At 40.9% G+C, this 20,743-nt stretch overlaps 2 protein-coding genes across 2 annotated transcripts; both read right to left on the bottom strand.

Moving 5' to 3' along the window:
• Window positions 1-628: 628 nt before the first annotated feature.
• ptcd2 (pentatricopeptide repeat domain 2) lies at window positions 629-4,384 on the bottom strand. Its single transcript, XM_053411055.1, has 10 exons — window positions 4,230-4,384; window positions 3,506-3,598; window positions 3,297-3,426; window positions 2,773-2,890; window positions 2,583-2,661; window positions 2,408-2,499; window positions 2,188-2,301; window positions 2,012-2,086; window positions 1,813-1,926; window positions 629-1,162 (listed from the first exon to the last, which is right to left on the bottom strand). The coding sequence occupies exons 1-10, from the start codon at window positions 4,336-4,338 to the stop codon at window positions 941-943; spliced, it is 1,146 nt and encodes a 381-aa protein (XP_053267030.1). The 5' UTR covers window positions 4,339-4,384; the 3' UTR covers window positions 629-940.
• An 8,010-nt stretch (window positions 4,385-12,394) lies between these two features.
• On the bottom strand, window positions 12,395-20,360 carry map1b (microtubule-associated protein 1B). Its single transcript, XM_053411314.1, has 5 exons — window positions 20,278-20,360; window positions 19,275-19,415; window positions 13,509-18,759; window positions 13,170-13,408; window positions 12,395-12,754 (listed from the first exon to the last, which is right to left on the bottom strand). The coding sequence occupies exons 2-5, from the start codon at window positions 19,404-19,406 to the stop codon at window positions 12,599-12,601; spliced, it is 5,778 nt and encodes a 1,925-aa protein (XP_053267289.1). The 5' UTR covers window positions 19,407-19,415; window positions 20,278-20,360; the 3' UTR covers window positions 12,395-12,598.
• Between the last annotated feature and the right edge of the window lie 383 nt (window positions 20,361-20,743).

Here is a 20,743-nt window from a genome sequence, read left to right as displayed (position 1 = left end):
ATTACTGCTATTTATACTATCTCCTTTTATACTGCACAATTTATCTCTTGTCCCAATGCAACATTGAGTATTTTTCTCTGATCCTTCCCCTCTTCCCTCCCTACAGAGCTGAAAAAAAAATTCCTTGTTTTCCCAGCTGCAACTGAAACATGTCCTAACAAGTATCTTACAATTATATTCTCAATTTCTCATTGATTTGATTTGCAAGATCTACACATGTGTTTCATATAAAATACAAAACACTGTACTGTGACAATAAGAAAGATAAATATAACTGAAAATAAAACTTAAAATATGCTCAATGTCATATAAAATGTAACTTCTGGCTACATTTTGTATGGCACCATTTAATAAAACTGTATAAACTTTTGCATCACTGTGAAGCAGATGTGATTCGTTCCCTAGAGTTACTAAGAAGAGTCTTTGATTGTTCAGGAAATACCTTCAGGGCTGTGTACGGTCATATTTAAGAACATTCTTTGTTTATTACCGGCTAACAGGTATTTATTTTATGGAGAAAAGATGACTTGCTCTGTGACTCGACTGTAATTATTAATATATGAAAAACGCTCAAACTGGTGGCTGCTACCATGCAGGTTAGATAAAGCATTTATATCAAAAGCGGAACAAATTATGCATTTTTTTATTAAATATCCATCTTTAACACTCATTCACACTTTTATATACAACATATTCTTACTAAATCACTCACTTTATCCGTATCAGATCCTGAAAGGAAAAGTCATTAAGATGTTGTTTTTCTTAAATGCCTGCTGCACAAACCTGGACTGTGACCTTTTTAGTTAAATGTAGGATAGGGACAAAAGTAGGGACTAAGTCCAATCTGCAGATTGACGACTGTATCTGTGTTTGGGAGGTAGATCATCTCGACTGAGTCATCTCTGTCGTCTGATGATTGATAATAGTGAAAGCAGGCGTCTCATTCTGACAGCAGGGTGGACTGAAGTGGCCTCAGAGTCCTTCTGCTGAACCTCCTCTCCTCCATTATTGGTGCTGGTTTCTTCTTCCCTGTGGGCGTGTGGCACAGCATGTCGTCGACGGTCAGCTGAGTCACCTGACCGCCTTGTTCAAGCCTAGTCACTATCTTTTCCACTTCCCTCATGTGTGATCCGCCTTTACTCCGCAAGCGCAGCAAATCCACCTGAGAAAGGCATAATGAGAGAATCCTTATGAGATGGTGTTTTTGCTTTTTAAATCTAGCTCTGTAGCTTGCACAAGATATTTTGAGTATCATTTCCTGATCATTCTGATCAAAAATCAAGTGAAGGAGCCTTAGGTTTTATACTATTCTGTTCAAATGACAAATTGTATAGGTTGTCAAAACTCCTCCACCAGCAGACAAACACCAATTACCTCACAATTATGTTTTGTCGGTATTTGTCCATTTGTTCAGAAGGATTACGCCAAAGCTATGTGGACGGATTACCACGAAACATGGTGAAACAATGTGGTATGGGTCCAGGGAGAACATCAACAAATTTAGGTTTCCCCCCTTTCGTTAACATTGTGTATTGCCACATATTCATTGCTTTCTCAGATAATTCATGGATCTTGATGAAAGAAAATATCACACATGTGACTGAGTGTGTGCAATTTGGAGCAGATCCAAATAAAAATCAGAATCTAGTGGATTAAATGTGGTTTCATTAGGGGACTGTGGAGTCCATGCAGAGGTATGTGCCCTCTGAGTGGCCTTCGAGCTATTCATTATTTATGTCACTGTATCTTTTGCTATGGCGCCATTGTTGTAGCATCTGTGTCATTGAGCAAACATTAAGGAGTTGAACTCACCACCTCCTGTGAAAATTCAGGCTTCTTGACAAAAGAAGGGCTTTTGGGTAACACGGCTGCACACAGGGTGGAAATGGCACTTTTCACTGCTCCGGACATGGCTGATATCACAACCTAAAGCACAATAAGAAAACTTTAACAAATGAAACAAATTATTATAATTATAAATGTACAACACAACCATAGGATGCACTCTTACTTTCAAATTTTGACATAGTCTGCTATCTGTGCTCATGATTTGTGAATACAGTGACTGTGCCTTCTCAACGTCACTCTGGAAGAAGAAAGAAAGAGAGAACAGATGAGTGAAGATACTTAAATATTCTCCACGTGGTTATGAATGATAAAAGGTAAAAAGAAAGAGATGGAACTCACCTGCCTGACTGCTAATGCTACAGCAAAGCAGTAAGCATGTCTGGGGATGAAGTGTCCTTTGGTCTGTCCCTCCTCTATCAGCGACGTGCAGATTCTGTAGGACTCTGTAGTGTTCTGAGTAACATAAAGATTAACATCAGTCTACAGCAAACACATGATCCATACTAAAAATAAAATATCCCATTTATTGAAATTGTCGATAAAATAATTAGAATGTTACCAGTTTATAGCAGGTGCCCGCTGCCAGTGTATGTGTGTCTTTGTTGAATGGTACGCCTTGGTTCCTCATGGTTCTTAATACCTCCAGAGCATCTGTGACAGCATTATGAACATGAAATTATGAACATGTAGAAACAATTGTAGAAAAAACAATAGAAGGTGAAATTGTCACCTACTGTCATAAGAGCCTTTCGTGAACAACATGTCTATGGCGATGTTAAAGGACGTCGCATCGTTGAAAAACCCTTTCATGCTCTGTTTAGACCAAGTTGGAGAAAATGTATATGTTTATTTATCAAATTCACACTCAACTTACAAATAAATACTTTGTGAATATCTAGTGTAGTGGCTGATAGAATATTTTACCTCATCTGTAAGTGCAGCAGCAGCCAAGTCCTGCAGACCCAGTTCATAACACTGTCTAACGAAGAGAGGACCAAACTTAAACTCCCCATACGCCATGTTTCGGTTCTCTGTGTGATACCTTGAGAGAGAACAACAAAGGCAAGGCAGGTTAATTCATGAGGCACATTTCACACACGGAGGTGGATTCAAGGAGCTGAGCAGGGAAGTTAAAATTCAAAAATTCAAAGAGCACATGTCAGTTAATTAAAGGAGCTAAATAAAATAGATAAATGAGAGCAGAGGAAGACATAGAGATTAAAAAAAGATAGACAAAACAAAAAAAGATATATCTGTATAAATATTTAGTTTAAAGAGCAATATGTTAAAAGTCAAATAGAGAGAAAAACAATAAATAAAGGATCATCTGCATTGAATTAAAATACTTGACATGCTGACAGTCAAAGCCACATTGGAGACATATTTTCAAAATGTCTTGCACAGCTTGTTTGTGTGTTACAAATCTTTTGATAAAGGGTTGTATTTACCTATAGATTGCATCTCTGGCTATCACCAAGTCGTCCCCAGACTGGCACAGGTGAAGGAGAAGCTTCAGCTCATCTTTCAGTATCAACTCGTTCCTTTTTAGCTTCTCACTGAACAGCTCAACATAATTTCCTTGAAACAAAAACTTGGTGTTATGATATGAGACAATTGACAGCAGCTTAGAGCTGATGTCGAGAACTACTACTACTACCTTTGGATCCAGTGGCAAGGTGAGCCACGGCCAGCTTCTTTTCCTGAAAGTCCTGAAGCTTGATGACATCTTCTGACAACAGATGCCTCTTGGCTGCAGGGACAACAGTTTGTAAGATGTCAGTAGAAAAGTAAAACAAAGCAGCTGTGTTGTGCAGTACTATGAATGAGGGTGGTATCATTTTGAGTCAGGGTCATCACTGGCTAAACAACCATCATAAATAAACAAAAATCAAATCAATGTTAGAGAAGCTTCTCTCGTGACAGACCGTGATATCATAACTTGCTGGACAAGTCTGCAGAGCAGGTTAATGCCCAGGAGCCACAGAGCCCAAGTCTTATTTGACTTTACTACTGTAAATAAAATATATTATATGTTGCATCTGCAGAATAACATTATTTCATTTCTTGCTCTTGATTATTCTTCTTAGCCCTACAGGAGGTTTATGACCTTATATTTAGCCAAGTAGCTTAAACGTCCACAGCTTTTACAAACATTACTGTAAAGCAACAGAGCACATCCCATATAAACTGTAACAGCAGCCAGAGCCTGGTGCTCATCATCAATGTGACATTATTACACAGTTAGTGTCAGGTCAGTTTACACTTGTGTAGGTTAATAACAACATGCTAACGTAGCTCGTCTCTGAGAGGGAACCAGTCACTTCTAATGGAAACCTGAGTGTCACACAGGACGAGCGATAGGAGCTTGAGTTGGTCTTTACCTCCTGAACATGTCTCCAACCATCCGGACGGTGAAACACGGAATAATCCTCCTTTACCGGACTCGTGTGCTAACGACCGACAACATCTACCGAGTCCCCTCAGCGCCATACTGCCCCCGACTGCACCATTACGATGCAAAAAGGGGGGTGTTTTTAGATATATTATAGAAGTTTAAAAGTCGAATTGGTGCCTAGAATAACTAATCAAAGTTTTAAATTAACTTAAATCATACGAATCTTTGTTTTTACAAGGACAGTCTGTTTAGATTGTGTTATTAAAGTCGTAATACCCGGTTTGTAGTTGATATCGTCCAACATGGCGGCCCCCGGTGAATCCTGCGCAGGATAAATCTTCTCAAATCTTAAAACTAAACACATTTCAGATTTATGACTTTTATCTTTCCACAGAATGACTAAGATCACGTTTCAACATTAATGACTGTTTAATTTGTGCAAATGACATTGAATCGACTGTACATATATTCTTGTATATATTTGTAGTGTGATACATTCAATCTGGTTTGACATCATTCTAAAGATAATATTACTTTACGAAATTATTAACTGTTGTAAAAGCTTTTCATATAAAAGAATAAGATTGATAACTCTAAAATGTGTTTCCTTGGTTTTGGTTGGTATAGGGAATGATGAATACATTGTTTTTATCTCATGAATTGAATGTTTATCAAATTTGTGTATGACGGTATTTTTGTTTTCAGTTTTTCATTGGAAATACATTTTTAATAAGACAATCCTTATCAAATATTCATTACATTTTTTGTCCATGATTAAGATTCTTTGAATTGAGAGTGGGGCTATTTGTACTTCTATGGGATAGTTTGCAAATATATTTTTTGTCAGCAACACATATTCATGGAGAAGTGCTTTATGTAATTGAATTAAGTCTAATCAACAAAGGTTGAAATTATGTATGGTGCAGAATAGCTCATAATCTAACAAATTATCATTATCATCTTGGAAATCAATGATAAATTAAGGATTTATTCCTGTGTAAATCATTTATTCTGCATTTCTACAGCTAACCAACCTTTTATATCTTATCCAGCAGGGGGAGCTGGTGAATCAGTTAATCAACAATTTGTTTGGTTAAGCTCTTTCCACCGAATAACACCAGACTGGTGTTTCCATTATTTTGTCAACTCATTTGACACATAACTATAAAACAATAATTCGTAATATTTAATAAAATAAAAAACACCTGTAATTATAACTCAGTGCAGTTCAACAGCACCAAAAATCGCATCCTCCAAAATAGACATGAACATTTCTCATAACCTTTTTAAAACCAATAGTGTGGGATATAATAACCTTCATGATTATATCATTAATTGCAGGAATGTTGTTTTACAATGCATACATTTTAGTGTACTATATCTAGTAGTCTGACGACCTATTCAAATGAATGTGAAAGTAGTTATTATACTCATTTTGTTGTTATTGATGGAGCTTTTAAAATAAAAATGTTATGTTGAAACTTAGTTAAGTTAGCATTTTAGTTTAAGTAAGTTGTATTGACTCTTCTACTTCATTATGGTAGGCCTCAGTGACAGCTGAACCCTGCCACTAGTTAGTGTACCCTCTGATCTCCACGACATTATGTAGCCAAGCTCTTACGTCTTTAGAAAGGACTGCTGCTGCATTTTCTCCTTAAAGGACATGCATTTGAAATTTTACATTAAATATTAAAGTATTCATGAAAAAAGGAAGCAACTAGATAAAAAAATAGAAATACAAGTAAAATAAGTATAAAATACAGTTTTTTAAGGTGCAAACACAAGTCAAGAGAGTTCAGTGACTGAAATAGTATGATAAACAATATAAATAGTATGAATATTTTACAGTGGTATGATAAATCAATATGGAAAATAATACCTGATATTATGGATCCATCTTGAACCCTTGAAAATGTTTCTCATGTTTAGATTTATTGGGTCAGAATCGTCCATTAAGAAAAAAAAATTCTTGATTTTAAAAAAGTGTCTGAAAGACAAATGTGTCATAATTGTTTCCTCACACAGGATTTAATAGTAAGATGTGAGTTATCACCAGCTACAGATGTACTGACTTAATTGTGAAATATAACTGCTGGACCTGCAGACATCTAGAGAAACAAGGTGATAAAGATCTTTCAAAGGATTAAGGTGCTTCTTAAATGGACCAAGTCAGATCATCGTGCAGGAAGAAAATAGGGCTGGGACAGGGAGTTGCCCCACTGTTGCCTTAGCAACAAGACCTCGGCCCATCCAGCTGAGATTGCTTGCTCAGCCAATCAAAGGCAGGGCCCTGGATAATTTATGGTATCTTGCAAGGTGTATGCATCTCTGAGGGTTTCTCTCCTCCTCTCTGCATATGTATCTTTGCGTGCATCTAAAAAACGTTTTTCCTACATTCAGCACCTGTATATCGACAGGTTGAACATTAAGTGTGGTGACAGCTCGTGGTAACTTGCTTACATAATGCAGTGCTGGTCTTTTTTTAGCATTTGGACTCAGCCAGGTTCTGCCCACAGATAGTAGCTCTTACATCTTCTTTGATTTATCCCTGCATGCCCTTCCTTTTAGTATTGGAAAGAGCCTGGGGTGTCCCATCATCATTAATAAATGTCCCTGCTGAAAGAGGTTTGGCAGAGGAATAAAAAACAAAACAGCTGGTAGTGATCACTGCGTGAGCCAGCGTGCCAGTTATAAAGGCACTGTCCTTGAGAGACAATTAAATAGGTTTTGCTTCCATCTTTTCCAAGACATATGACATTCATTTATATTCATGCCTCTTCGATTCAGGGAGTTATTTCCCACTAAATCATATACGTCTGTGGCTGCGTGTTCGGTTCGGAAAAGTAATAGGGATGTTGTCTCATTTGCATAACATGTGTATAATACTGTAATTCTACATGGGGGGAAATGCAAACGCTTTCCAGTTACCGCTGAAAACCTCAGAGAGTCTGGTTCAGCCGCTGATTGTTCCCTCGCTGAGAGACATGAAAGATGTGGACTTGTGGTCGTCCCACTGTACAACAAAAGGATGCTGTGGAGACATGTCCTCTTATCCTGCTCGGCTCCCATCCTCCTCTGCCTTCTCACTCAGGATCCCCGGGGCCTCCGATCCAAGCCACATTTCAATTGACTGCGGACTGGAGGAGATTATATGCTTTCAATTATTTTTTCGCTCATATGCATTTTGCATCATCCATATTCTAGATATCCGTATTGCTATCAGAGCAACACATAATCTATTAATTAGTTATTTTCACCTCCACCAAAGAGGTTGTGTTTCCGTCTGTTTTTTGTTTTTGTTGTCTGTCTCATTTAGCAGCATTGTGCAAAAAATTACTGGACAGTTCTTCAAGAAACTTGGTGGACGGATATAGTCTGGGTCAGAAATGCCTTTAAAAGGTTGGCCTATCCAGGATTTTTACCCCCACTTTCTGTTCAATTGTTGGATAAGGCCTTTTTCAACATTATCCTTGATTTCCTTGACTTGAAAATCTCAGGGATCTTGATGCAAATCACACGTTTAAGGGACAGATATTTAAGATTGTGTGTAATATGGTGCAGCTCCGTATACAAATCCAGATGCAGTGAATTCAAATGTGGTTTCATAAGAGGTTGTTTTTTTTCCTGTTGCAGTAGAAGGGGAGGCTCAGCACTGCTGCTTCACATCATGCTCCTGCTGACTGCAGCTATTACATGTTCTTTCACTGCAGGTGCTGTATCTGCACTACAAAGGATATGCACGTTAGGCACTATGATAATACTTTTTATTATTGAGTCGTTCCACAGATGCCAAGCTGTGACCACACCATACTGTATTATTGATGGGATGAGTAGGGACAAATTACCTCCAGGATTTAATCAGGAAATTAGGTTTGAGTGCAATCTTTGATTATTCTGCTCATTTCATTGCCTCTGTCCACACGACAGACATCTCTCCATGCAAACATACATCCCCCCCCCCCCCCCATCTGTCCTGTCTGGCTCTCAGGGACACTTGTAACCAAGGAAACCAAAAAGAATGACTTCCCCCCTGGGCCACAATGACACTAACAGCGAATCATCTGTGAGCATATCACATTAGAGCTACAGTTATGTTCTCTTTCATTATCATTATCATAGAGGAGTTTGTTTGTTGCCAGTTTGGGATGTCTATCTAATTAGCACCCATTGGTCATACAATATTTGGACTGTGTCCACCAGTTCAGTCAAATATTGTAAAGGAATTGAGTTTTTACAGTTTTTCTCAGTTGTTAACACACAAAAAGCTAAAATTCGGCACAATTTGCACAACCTTCACTTAATTTACCAATCGCTCGGCCCAATTTGGCACTACTTCACACTCCCTTATCTGCATTAGACTCTGACTTTCCTTGTTTACACTCTGATGTCAATTACACATCACCTTGTTGTCAAAACACTACACACAATGTTCAGTTGTTGCACACACTTCTCAAGTAAAATCTCAAAGCATCAACCTACAACACACAAATACTCAAATCTCTAAACATTCAGGTCTGTTGAGCAATTTCACCTCATTTACACAGCCGAACAGGACACTGAAATTGTAGATATGGTTCGTGAGAACAACTCTATCACACTCAGACAAATAAAAACTAGGATCCTGGCTGACCATGCTACATTTACAAAACGTCCAGACCGTCATTGGACTGTATTCTTCATAGGAATGCCATGCTGATGAAACAAGTGTTCAGGGTCCCATTTGAACGGAACACAGCCATCAAGGAGTTATGGTGAGAGTTTGTGCTTGTAAGTACAAACATTCAGCACTGACACATGCATGTATTGTACCTGTAATCCAATATTGTTCCTTTTCTACAGTGTCTCACTGTAGCCCACTGTGTTGACCTCTCTGTGTCCATACTGTAACTTGCATTCTCATGCTGTCTGTGTCAGTGGATCCAGGAGCATGACACAGCTCATGTGTTGTACCAGTACATCTCTATTGATGAGGTGGGATTCAACCTGGTGAAGAGGAGGCGACGGGGCAGAAACCAGCGGGCCATTGTTGAGGCCCCCGGCCAGCGTGGTGGGAAAATCACAATGTGTGCTGCAATGAATCACCATGGGATCTTGCACCGTCATGCCCACCTAGGGTTCTATAACGCTGCTCGTCTCCTCGTCTTCCTGGATGGCCTGCATGACCTGCTGGTACCACCTGACCAGATAGATGACCCACAGTGGATCAATCACGTTGTCATTTGGGACAATGTGAGCTTCCACCGGGCTGCTCAAGTGCGTGAGTGGTTCCAGGACCACCCACTTTTCTCTGTTCTATACCTTCCACCTTATTCTCCTTTCCTGAATCCCATTGAGGAGTTATTTTCAGCTTGGAGGTGGAAGGTATATGAACAGAACCCCCAGGACCAGGTCCCACTGCTCCAGGCCATGGAGGAGGCCTGTGGCGACGTGAGTGTCGAGGCCTGTCAGCATTTTGTGTGTGAGGTATTCAGTTTACTGTGTGCAGTTTTGAGAAAGCCGTTATTGTTCTGAAAAACGTGTGTTAACAATTGTGAAAAACTGTAATTTTTGTGAAGGGGGGGGGGGGGGGGGGGGGTGTTGAGTAGGCCGGTTTACAGTACTGTACTATTCTCTGTGTGTACCGAAATAAACCTTTTTATGCTGCATTTTTGTGTGCTGTTTTATGTTTGACTATGAAAAAAGTAGGCCTACACTGAGACATTTTACAAAAGGAGAAATGGCTCATTCATTCATATGGTGTGTTCCATTTTGATGATTGTGTTTTCCATTTTGCACTTCAGTGTGCTGTAAATGCTTGGTAGTGGGAAAGCAAATGCTTAGTTGTGTGTTCCCAATGAATGGTATGTGTGTCTCATTTGAAAATATGGCTGTGTGTACCAAATGAAAACACGAGTTCTATTTTGTGAACGGGTAAGAGATTTGATGGCAAAGAGTCATCTTGCAAAGGAAGTGTCAGGTTTAGCATTTTGTGTGTGAGGTTTTCAGTTGTCTGTGTGCAGTTTTGAGAAAGCCGTTATTGTTTTGAAAAACGTGTGTTAACAATTGTGAAAAACTTAATGAGGATACAAAATAAATACAGGCTGTAGTCGATAGCGTCAGTGACCAATTTACACCTTTAGTATTATACTAGATTTAATATACCAACAAACAGATGAGGTAAAAAGTAAAATATTGAGCCTATAAAGTATTTGTAGACAAGCTCAGTTATACCTCTCTGTATCTCCATTACGTTTACAAGCAATAAAAAGCAATTGTGTGGAAGCACTTTCACCTTTAATGAGAACACACTACCCTACTGTTATTCTAACTTAATATAGTAAACAATAACACAACTGGGCTGTATGAAAAGGTTAAGAGAAGACAGACACATCCTTCTTGTTCACGTTAGATTTTATTGTGGTTGTTTTTGAGTGTTTGTTCTTCAGCAGTAGCTCCTCTTACATAAGATTCGCCATCGAGGGAATATTGCACACAAATATTAGAAAGCACTAAGGAATACTCACTTGAAACTAATTGCTATTGGGGGGTTATATGAGTTTTTGGGGAGAAAAGGGTCGGAGAGGATGCATGACCACAAGACAAATATACCACACTGCTGCAGACAGACATTAGTAAAGTTCTCCCGAGAGAAAGATGAGGAGAAAAAGGCAGAGTTAAATAGACAGAGAGAGGGAGTGTAGAGAGAGGAGACGGAGAAAAGGAGAAATGTCAGTTCAAGAGAAATGTCAGTTCAGAGTTTTGCAGGTTTGACAGCTATAACTGTAGTGTTGTTCTGAGGTTCCCCTGCAGGGGAAGTCGTCCGAAGTGGTTTAATGAACACCTGACATCATTTCAGAAATATATCTGCTGAGTTTGGTGATTGGTTGATTTAATAACCCGAAGTACCATAGCCTGTATGTGCGTCGATTTGTTGGATATTTTTCCAGAAGGTGGCCCGTCATGGTTGATCTCTGGCCTCTGTTACAGTTAGTTTGTGTCACGTTTGTGTTTAAAGTGTCTAGTTTTTTTGTGTTGTACATACTTTCATCTGAAACACACAAGTCACTCACTCTCATCTCTGTGTGCCGCCACTCTCAAAAACTTTGCCCCATTGCAGCCACAGAGGAGAAACTCCATAAATGCTCACGTTAACCTGGAAATCCACACTGTGCTGCACCCAGAATGAAGTTCGATTGTGATACAATGCCACAGCCAACCGCTTTACTTCCTGTACTATACAATGTCATGGCACAACTTGCAAAATAAATAACTAAATCATGTAGCCCTGTTGTTCTTAATGCAAGAATTCCCAATTACAAGAAGAAGAGAAAAATCCTAACAGATCATAACTCATGCACGTCTTTCAACCATCCTGTCGGCTTCAAAGCTATTTATAATTATAGTACAATGCTTTAGAAAAACAAGACATTTTAAGGTTTAGGAAAATATCCTGCTTCACCAACTATACATTGGGGAAAGGCTTGCTCCCCCAAAGCTAAATGATTACATACAAAAACAAGTAATGGAAATCAAATATTCAAATATGCAAATAAAACAGGCGATCTAAAATGAACGACAGTCCTCCAAATTGCATGAAAATGATTTTACAGATGTGTCAAAGGCAAGGGGAGAGATTTCTGCGGCAACCTTCTGCTGCACAAAGTCAAAATCTAGACAATCACAATAAATTAAATTTTAAATAATAAATAAATATTCATTAGCAGGAACAGATAGCAGACCAAAAAGACATATTCATGCTATTCACCCCTAATTCCTATTTGCCATTGCAGTGCTTTTAATGAGAGTTAACTCCAGTGTGTAGAGTTTCTCTACTCTTCAGCTACTTGCACCAGTTCTTGTACATTCATTGGAACTTCCTAAGGCAATAACAGGAAACATACTGTTTCGTCCTTTGGTGTGGATAACAGCCATTACTTAAGAATGCACCATATGCAGGGATGTTGTGATCTCATTTGTTCTCCTATATTTTGATCTGGGGATTTAGAAGAAACTCGGGACATAAACAACAACATTATACTTGAGCTCTTAGCATAATTGGAAAATCCTGGCTATAGGCTATTTTTTCTTGTTCCCTTTCAAGTAAAATTCAGTCATACCTAAAACTCAGATAACACCTTAAGGATGTCAAGGGTCTATTACTTTATAGTGAAATCATTCTACTTTGTATGGAGTCCCTCAACGCTAATTTCTGTTAGGTAATCCTCAGTTCAGATATTTAAGGTTCGATGATATAGGGCACAAGAAGTATCATTCTAGCATATGCTGTTTGTTAAGTGTCTGCTTGGGTTTTTATGCTACATAGATTTCTCATTATCACTTGGTCTCCTGCTCCACAGATCTCGTGCAGAACAGGTCTTACATCTCTATCTTACAAGCCGGGAAGGACTCATCCTGCATGACGACTGTGCTGCTGCTGGCCAGGACCATGATGTTCAGCTCCTGCTGCTTGTCGTGGGTCTCCTGGTACCACTCCCTCATCACATCGGTGTCGTGGGTTGGAATCAGGGTGACCTGACATTAGAGAGGAGGGAGGTTTCTGAGCTCAAGCATTCAACAAAAATTATCTCTGCACGTGCTTCGTCCTCTACATCCGTTGTATCAGGTCATCCCACATAATGTGAACAGTCTATTGCAGAGTGTCTGACCCACTATCCCTTTATACAATTATTTAAGCAATTTTAGGTCATAACTTCTTTAGCAGGGTAAAGTAAAATGCAATGGAGGGTTAAATCACATCACATGGCGATAGCATTGTGAATTTAATAAATTGCATGACTTTTCATTAGCTGATTGATTGATTTGACTGATAAACATCAATACTTTTTTTTATGTTTGTCTGCAAAAAACTAATAACCTAGATGGTAAAATATGCATTTGGGTCTCTGTGTACACTATCTAATTGACATATCAATAGTTGAAAGCCTACCTGCATACTGTTTCCCCACTGGGCCTTTCCTTCCAGCAGAGCATCAAGGACAGCCCTACTGGGCTCCTGAGCAGTCTGATCATTGCCACTGACCACATAGTAAGAGGAGCGCACCCGCTTAAAGAACTCAGCATCCACATTCTTGGCATTGCAGTGATTGGGTATGTAAACCAAATCCATGAACATTGGAGGACAGTTCGGCTGAGATGCCGCACCTGATGCCTTCCCAATGCCAGCACCTGAAAGGGGCGAAAACCCATTTATCAGATAGGTAAGTTCTTAGAAAATATTGAGAAGTAGTAAAGGGATATATGATGACGATGAGTAAATTGTATTTACCTGACGTGGCACTTTTCACACCTCTGGACGCAGAGGTGTTTGTTGCGTTTTTGGCATCTTTTCCCTCTCCGACACACTTCTTTGGAGAGGCAGTCTTGGTGTCCTTGATTTTTGTCAGAGTACTCTTCCTGGCTGGTGATGAAGACTTTTTTGTGAGTTTTTTCTTCTTGGGTTTTTCGCCTCCCTCTGTGTTCGCATTGTGGAGATTTTCTTCAGCCTTGAGGGCTTCTGGGTCCACCATACAGACATCATGGGGGCCCGAGGATGGAGCGGAGTCCCTGAAAGCCACTGGAGGAGGATCGGCATGCCTGTAGGTCAGGGTTCTGTCAGTAGGCAATGTCTCAGAATCGTCTTCAGAGTCAATGTTAGCATCTGCTGTAATAGAGGGGCACTCCTCTGTCCCTGGTGGAACATCTGAATCTGTCTGGGAGGGGGCAGATTCACTGATGGATGTTGGTGGGGTCTCCTCACATTGCTTGGTGGGAAGCTTACCCTCTGGAGGTGGGGGCCCTCCTCCTGACTTGGCCAAAGGCTTCTCCTCATCTGAGACGTTCTCTTCATTAATGAAGTACTCCACAGGGTTAGGGTTCATAAAAGATGGGGATAGTTCTGTCTTGGGGTGACGGTATTCACATGAAGGGACTAGGCAGAGGTCAACATCCGTCTTAGATGCAGCGGAGGGGCTTCTCTTCGTGGTGTCGGGGTCCCTTGACCCACAGGCTGAGTTATAATTATACAGATCAGAGGATAGTGGTAGGTAGGATGGGGTAGGAGGTTTGGGGCCCACAGGGGATATTGCTCCGTGTGTAGAATCATCACATTTAAATGGATTTGTCTCCTTTGCTGGGGAAGGTGTCTCCTCTTTTGAGAGGGAAAATGATGAAGATGGAGAACTAGCTTTGGGAGGTGAGGGTGACTTGTCGTATTTCTGCTGTGTGTCACATCTATTAGAAATGCTCTCCACAGATGGTGAAATTGGGCTGGTGCTGTCCTTTGCCCGTGGACCTCCTATAACTGGGGATAGCTCAGTGGAATGGGGAGACTCTGTGAGAGAGGATGCCTTGGGGGTGAGTGGAGACTTGTCTCTCTGCTCAGCCATGTTATGTAGTATCTCAGCCATTTGACATGGGGTTGTAACAGAGGGTGTGGACTGAGATGCATCTGATGGGGTTGCAGAAGTGGCACGGACATCAACGGCTTCAAAAACTAAAGGCTGCTCCACTGGGGAGCTAGATTCTCCAGGTGGTCTCACATCTGTACCCTCTGAGGGGCTGTATTCCACCTCAGTTGGACCATTCTCTGTAGGATGTGAGCTGCTGACCACAGATGCCGTGCAAGCAATCCCCTGTTCTGGGGATTGCTTGCTAAAGTCCAGGGCTAAGGAGTGGTCAGGGGAATCCTGGCCAAATTCAATGGACATGGTTGAGTGCTCTGGGGATTTCATATCCTGATTTTGTGTTCTGCTTTTTGACTTCGGTGAGTTGTCTGGGGAGATTGACATGGGCCTGGGGCTATCTTCCTTGGATGGAGATCCCTCAGCCTCATGGAAGGGGGTTGGTGTCTGAACCACAGAGACAGACAGTGAGTCATCCACTTCTGTAGAATGAGGAGAGCCTACCTCAGCATGAAGGGAAGGAGAGTCGGTGGTCGGCTCTGGAAAGGAGCTGGTGGCCAGCGAGGCAGTGGATGCTGAAGCTAAATGTGAGAACAAGTCTTCTGCTACCACTTCCTCCATAGGGGATCCTGATTTGTCTGATGTGGTTCCCTCTGAAATAGACATTTTGCTCTCTTCTTTGGCCGCGGTAAAGGGATTGGTGTCTAAATCATGTTTGGTCGGTGGTGCCGAGGACAACATTGAATAGCTGTTTTCTCCAATCTTCTTAGGATCTAAATCAAATGGTGATGTATCCTTCTTGGTTGGGGAATCGGGTTCAGTTGGAGATTGGCTTTTTGGAGATGATGCCACCCTCTCTACAGGTGAGCACATTTCTTGTTCTGGCTCATAAGGCTCTGGGGTATCTCTGTTGGAGGAATCTTCTTTATCACTTGTGAGCTCCACAATTATTGGACCCTGTGCTTTGTCTTCTGAGACAGGTGGTACACCTGCTGCTTTTTCATCTACTGGTGACTGATAATAAGGAGTGTGACCAGAGGACTGAGGCGAGTTAGCTCCTTCCAGTGTCTTGTCATCTGGGCTGACAGATTCTGCTGTTGCTTGGGTGCACCCTGTCAGTGTGGTGGACAATTCGATTGGAGCAGCAAAAAGTGACAGGGAATCAAATGTATCCTTCCGGTCGACTGAGGGAGAACGAACAAGAGGTGTTGTTGTGGAGGTTGAACTGAGTCCTGTTAGATCTGCATCATGCTTCTCAAATGACTCTTGAACTGTGTCATACTGCTCAGCTTTTCCTGCTGAGGCAAAGCCCTTGTAGAATTTATCCTCTTCTAGCGGTGAAGGTGGAGATATCGTGGAAGCAGAGTGGTTGTAGTCTTGGCCTTCTGTGGCATCACTATGAGAGCGATCTGATCCTGGCATATCCTGGAGTGGAGAAATCTTCTTCCTATCATACTCTCCAGTGACGGAAGTCACAAACCTGTCGCTATCCTGTGGAGGAGATTCTGCCTCTTTATTGGTGGTTTCATTGCTGATAACGTCCCTAGGAGTCAACATCTCATCTATGGTAGTAGGCACACTGGAGATCTTGATGGTGGACTGAGTGACGGTGTACACCTCAGGGGCTTCATCTTGGTACTCATCGTCTGAGGCCGTTGAGCTCTCGAAGCCAACTGGAGGCATTTCATCATGGATTGATGCGGCTGGAGAAACAGGCGAGGACACTTTGGGTAAGGCTGGTTCAAACAGATTCTGTTTCTCTCTTTGTCTTTCATTCATGAGTGAATCCTCTACATTTTTATTCATCACATCATCATTGTCTTGAACACCGTCCACTGGTTTGACTTCATCGGGTCTGTCTCTGTGTTCCTCTTCACTGGGAGTAAGTTTGTCATTATCTAATTCCATTCTCTGGGGTTCATGAACTTCCTCTGTCTCTCCCTTCTCTTCATAATCTCCTCCTTCAGACGTCTCCTCCATCACAGTGCCCTCATCTTCAAACTTCTCACTTGGATATTCGTTGAGTTTTACCTTGAGAACTTGCTCCTCTGGGGTCACTCCACTGTCTCCCTCGGCCTCTGTTGTGGTTATACCCTCGTCCAAAGACTCCAAGGCCTCAGGTGACTCTTTGGTCTGTATTATCTCTTCATGGTGGATCATCACAGTCTCTTCTTTCTGATTTTGTTGCACCGTCGCATCGTCTGTTGTGAACTCTTCAGTTTGGAGCTCATCAAAGTCCTTGGTAAGGTCCTCTGGTGAGGACATCAGAGATCTTTCTGCTTCAGGATCATTCGCAACAGCAGCAGCAGCAACTGCAGCAACTGCAGCAACAGCAGCAACAGCAGGAACAGCAGCAGCACTGGCTGCAAGTTTGCCACTACCAACCTTTGTCTCTTTCTTTGAAACCTTAGGTTTCCCTTTCTCTTTTGACTTTGACGGTGTCCCTGCAAATTTGTTTGAGGCATCGTCTTTTTTCAGGGGCTTTGGTTTAGGTGCTGCCATCCTTTCTTCAGGCTTTTTTATGTCTTTTGAGGGCCTTTTGACATCTTTCTTTAGCTCTTTCTTTTCTTCCTTCTTCTCCTTCATAGGTGACTCTTTTCTGAAGTCTTTCTTTGGAACTTTCTTTGTGTCCTCTTTCTTCACTTTTTCTTCTTTTTTACTTTCTTGTTTGAGAATATCATCCTTCTTTGCCACTTCTTTTTTAACCTCCTTTTTCTTTTCCACTGAAATTTTGGCCTCCTTCTTAATTGTCCTTTCCTTTTCAGCCTTGGGCTTTATTTCAGGCTTCTTCTTTTCAGGAGTTTCATTCTGTACTGATTGCTCAATCTTTGCTTTTGATTCTTTCTCAGGTGCCTTTGCTTTTTCCTTTTTCAGTGGGACCTTTTCTTTTTTCTCTGTCTTTTGTGTTTTTTCATGAGTGGATTCTGCCTCTGTCTTTGCTTTCTCTGGTGTTTCCTCCTTTGAATCCTTTCTGATGCTCCTGCTTGGTGATGGCTTTGGGGTAGACTTCAGGCTCTCTTTGCTGTCTGTTCTGTATTTCATCTTTGCTTGCTTTAGCGTCGGCGTTGACGGCATATTAGAAGACATTGCTTTTTGAGTGACAACTGGCTGCTTCAAGAACTCCAAGTGCTTTAGCTTCTCTAAACCTTCAAAGACGTGGCGCTGGGTGGTATTTCCAGGAAAGAGAACACGCACTACCTTATCTGCGGGATTAGCAGGGTGCCAGACAATGAGCGAAGAGATAGACGTCAAATGATTGACAGGGAACTGAGACTCTTTTCCGTTTGGCAGTAAAATAGAAGCTGTGTCTTTTTCACTACCTGTCCACTGCTTCATAAAGTGCTGCATCTCCTTGCTGTTCTTTGAAGGATTAAGCACATACATCTCAAGCTTCCCTACACCCATTTTCTGAAACAGTATGATCGGTTCTATTGTGTTTCCAACAGGACTTTGCAAAGGCTCTATTCTCAAATTTAGCTTGGTGAGGAACTGTTGGGTCGACGCCGCCTCCTCGACGTTCCTCCGCACTCTATAATTAGGTGCAGGGTTATCCAGGCTCTCAGGGAGATTCACAAACACAACGCCGATATCTGGGGAAATCATGTTCTTCACCCAGTCACTGTTAGCTGTGGAACCCTGCGACTGTTCCTCCTCGGCCTCTACAATTTTCCTCTGCAGCATACTGTTGATGCCGGGCAGGTTGTCGTCACCGATGTGGGTGAGGAGGATGGAGTCCACCCGGTCCAGATGTCTCACCAGTTTCCAGAAGCACGACTTCCTGTCGGAGCCGCCATTAATGAGCATGTTGAAGCCATTTACAGCAAAGAGAGCCGAGTCACCGCGACCGCCAGGGAAAATGTAACAGCACGGTTTGGAGAGTTTGAGGAATCCACCAGAGGTCGGCGGTTCTAACATGTCGAATGGAGACGGGATCTCTACTGACTCGGACAAATACTCTGTGAATTCTGAGAGCCCCTCCATTACAGGGAGTATGAGAGTGGAGTTTAGTTTCATGTTAATGAAATCCTGCAGGTTGTGTTTGTCCAAGTTGGAGTTTTTCCAGTCGCCGTGTTCGGGGCAGAAGAGTGTAAGGATAGCTTTGTTCTCCGGGTGAATGGTGCTGAGCAATTCACCAATCTAGACATGAGAAAAATGAATTGACTTTTAAATACTGACATACTGGAATCAGACAAATTAAAAGAATACTGCTCTACAATGCAGTCTGTGGCAGTACAATACAGTAAGTCTTTTACATAATGATGATGATGAAGAACTTGAATAAACACTGAAACATCTTCAATGCTTATTTCCATATCACAGAATATTTATACTTTTGTGTCATATGCTGTATATATGTAGTCTATTTTATTAGGTGGTCTTTTTAGTTAATTCATGTATTCGTTTTTAAATGCATGTTGAATGTAGTGCTTACAAGGACAATATAGGCTTTCTGATTCTGTTTCGGTTCTTTTTTGGTGTTACAACCATCCTCCTCTTCTTATTCTTAGTTTTTGGCAGGGGGCAACCATTGTAAACAGCCACCTTAACACCTAAACAGCCACAATTTAAGGTGATAACATAGTGTGCACAAAAATATTTAAATAAAATGATATCAGATTATTATAATTCATATTCTGCTTATATTTGCTCACCTCTTGGTCGGTGAATATGTCTATGAAGTTGGAGAAAGAGAAAGATCCAGACTGAAGAATCAGCTCTCCTGTCTTTTCAAGGCATTGGCCTGAGAGAACCAGCAGCTTGTGTCTGGCAGTGTCTGAGATCATCAGACGAACCTGGGAGGTAGAAGAGGAAAGTAGGTTACATAGTTTTCTATGATTGCGCTGAAAGCAGAAGTAAAGTAACTGAAAGGAGTGATGAGGAAAGCATTTATGACCCTTTAATAAGTAAAGGTTATTACTTATTTATTGCCAAAGCTTTATAAAGAGAAGAACACTGCTTACTGCTGCAGCAATCAGCTCCGCGAATCTAATGTATTTGAAATATCTCCAGTGTCACATTATCCAAATCCATTAGCTAATTGACTGATCTGTTTTCTTGCTGCCCACTCTGCTAAGTTCCCTTTCATCCCTCCATCTCTCTCTGCCTCTCTATTCTGTTGGTCCTTCTTTTTTCACCATCAGCTGTTCTGGGCAGCAGGCCAGGTCCATCCTGCTGTGCCCTGAGATATTATCAAAGCACAGTTTGACTGCAAACGTGGCTGGAGGTCGAGGCAGCGCTGAAAAGGAGCAGTGACACAGGAGAAAATCTTGCGCCATCTGTACTCCCCACCGCTCGGTTTCGTCTTTCCCATTAAAAATGTTAGCATAAGAAAAAAGGTAAAGTGCTGCGCTTGTTATTCTAGATGTAAATGAGATATTAGTGTCGTCCCCCGAGCTTCTAATTGCTCCTTTTTTCCAATTAACAGCAACAAACAGCAGTTGATATTATCAGAGTGGATAATTGGCCCAACATGGCTGAATAATAATCACCCTTGTTGAGCTGTATTTGTTTTATAAATGGAATGTTTTTGTATTGATTTTTTGCATCATCCCTCTTTGACAGGAGGATAGAAGATCAAACATGATGTTTGAGATAAATAAGGAGGAAGATATAGCAATATGATAGATTGTCAATAAAAGTTATAGCTCATTTTACCTCAGTACTGACTGCTTCGTCTGACGGGTTGATGAGTACCACTGTTTCCAGGACATTACTTTTATGGTGAAGAATTCTCTGTCCTGCAACACAATAGAAAACATTTGCAAATGTTAATACAAAAGAAATTGGAATTTTAACGTTATCATGTAGATTGTGTCTTGTACCAATTTCAAGTTCCCTCTTACAAGCTAAAAACAGTAGAGTAAATGTGCTTGTAAAAGCTAAGAGGATTAGCTGATTTATCAGAAAACAAATCAGCAAAATGTTTCATAATTCAACAAAGTTTATTAGCTTCTCAGTAATGAAGATTTGCTCTTTTAATTTGTTTTATGGGATATTTAATTTGATAAATCTTTTTGACAAAATTTAAATTTAAAATATCATCTTTGTACAAGAGAAGCATTAAAAAGAGTGTTCTCTGTTTTCTAAGATTTTTTTCTGGAAATAGGAAGGAAATAACCAG

Source organism: Pleuronectes platessa, chromosome 19 (assembly GCF_947347685.1).
Source record: "Pleuronectes platessa chromosome 19, fPlePla1.1, whole genome shotgun sequence".
NCBI classification, from domain to species: domain Eukaryota; kingdom Metazoa; phylum Chordata; class Actinopteri; order Pleuronectiformes; family Pleuronectidae; genus Pleuronectes; species Pleuronectes platessa.
Note: the sequence above shows the minus strand (reverse complement) of the source record. Positions and strands in the feature narration are given on the sequence as shown.

Coding starts and splice junctions, on each gene's coding strand:
- map1b (XM_053411314.1), bottom strand. CDS start 19,406: ATGATCTCAGACACTGCCAGACACAAGCTGCTGGTTCTCTCAGGCCAA. Junction 18,760..19,274: donor ACATATTCACCGACCAAGAG/GTGAGCAAATAT, acceptor TCTCATGTCTAG/ATTGGTGAATTGCTCAGCAC. Junction 13,409..13,508: donor TGTGAAAAGTGCCACGTCAG/GTAAATACAATT, acceptor CGCCCCTTTCAG/GTGCTGGCATTGGGAAGGCA.
- ptcd2 (XM_053411055.1), bottom strand. CDS start 4,338: ATGGCGCTGAGGGGACTCGGTAGATGTTGTCGGTCGTTAGCACACGAG. Junction 2,500..2,582: donor CACGAAAGGCTCTTATGACA/GTAGGTGACAAT, acceptor ATGCTGTCACAG/ATGCTCTGGAGGTATTAAGA. Junction 2,302..2,407: donor CGGGCACCTGCTATAAACTG/GTAACATTCTAA, acceptor TATGTTACTCAG/AACACTACAGAGTCCTACAG.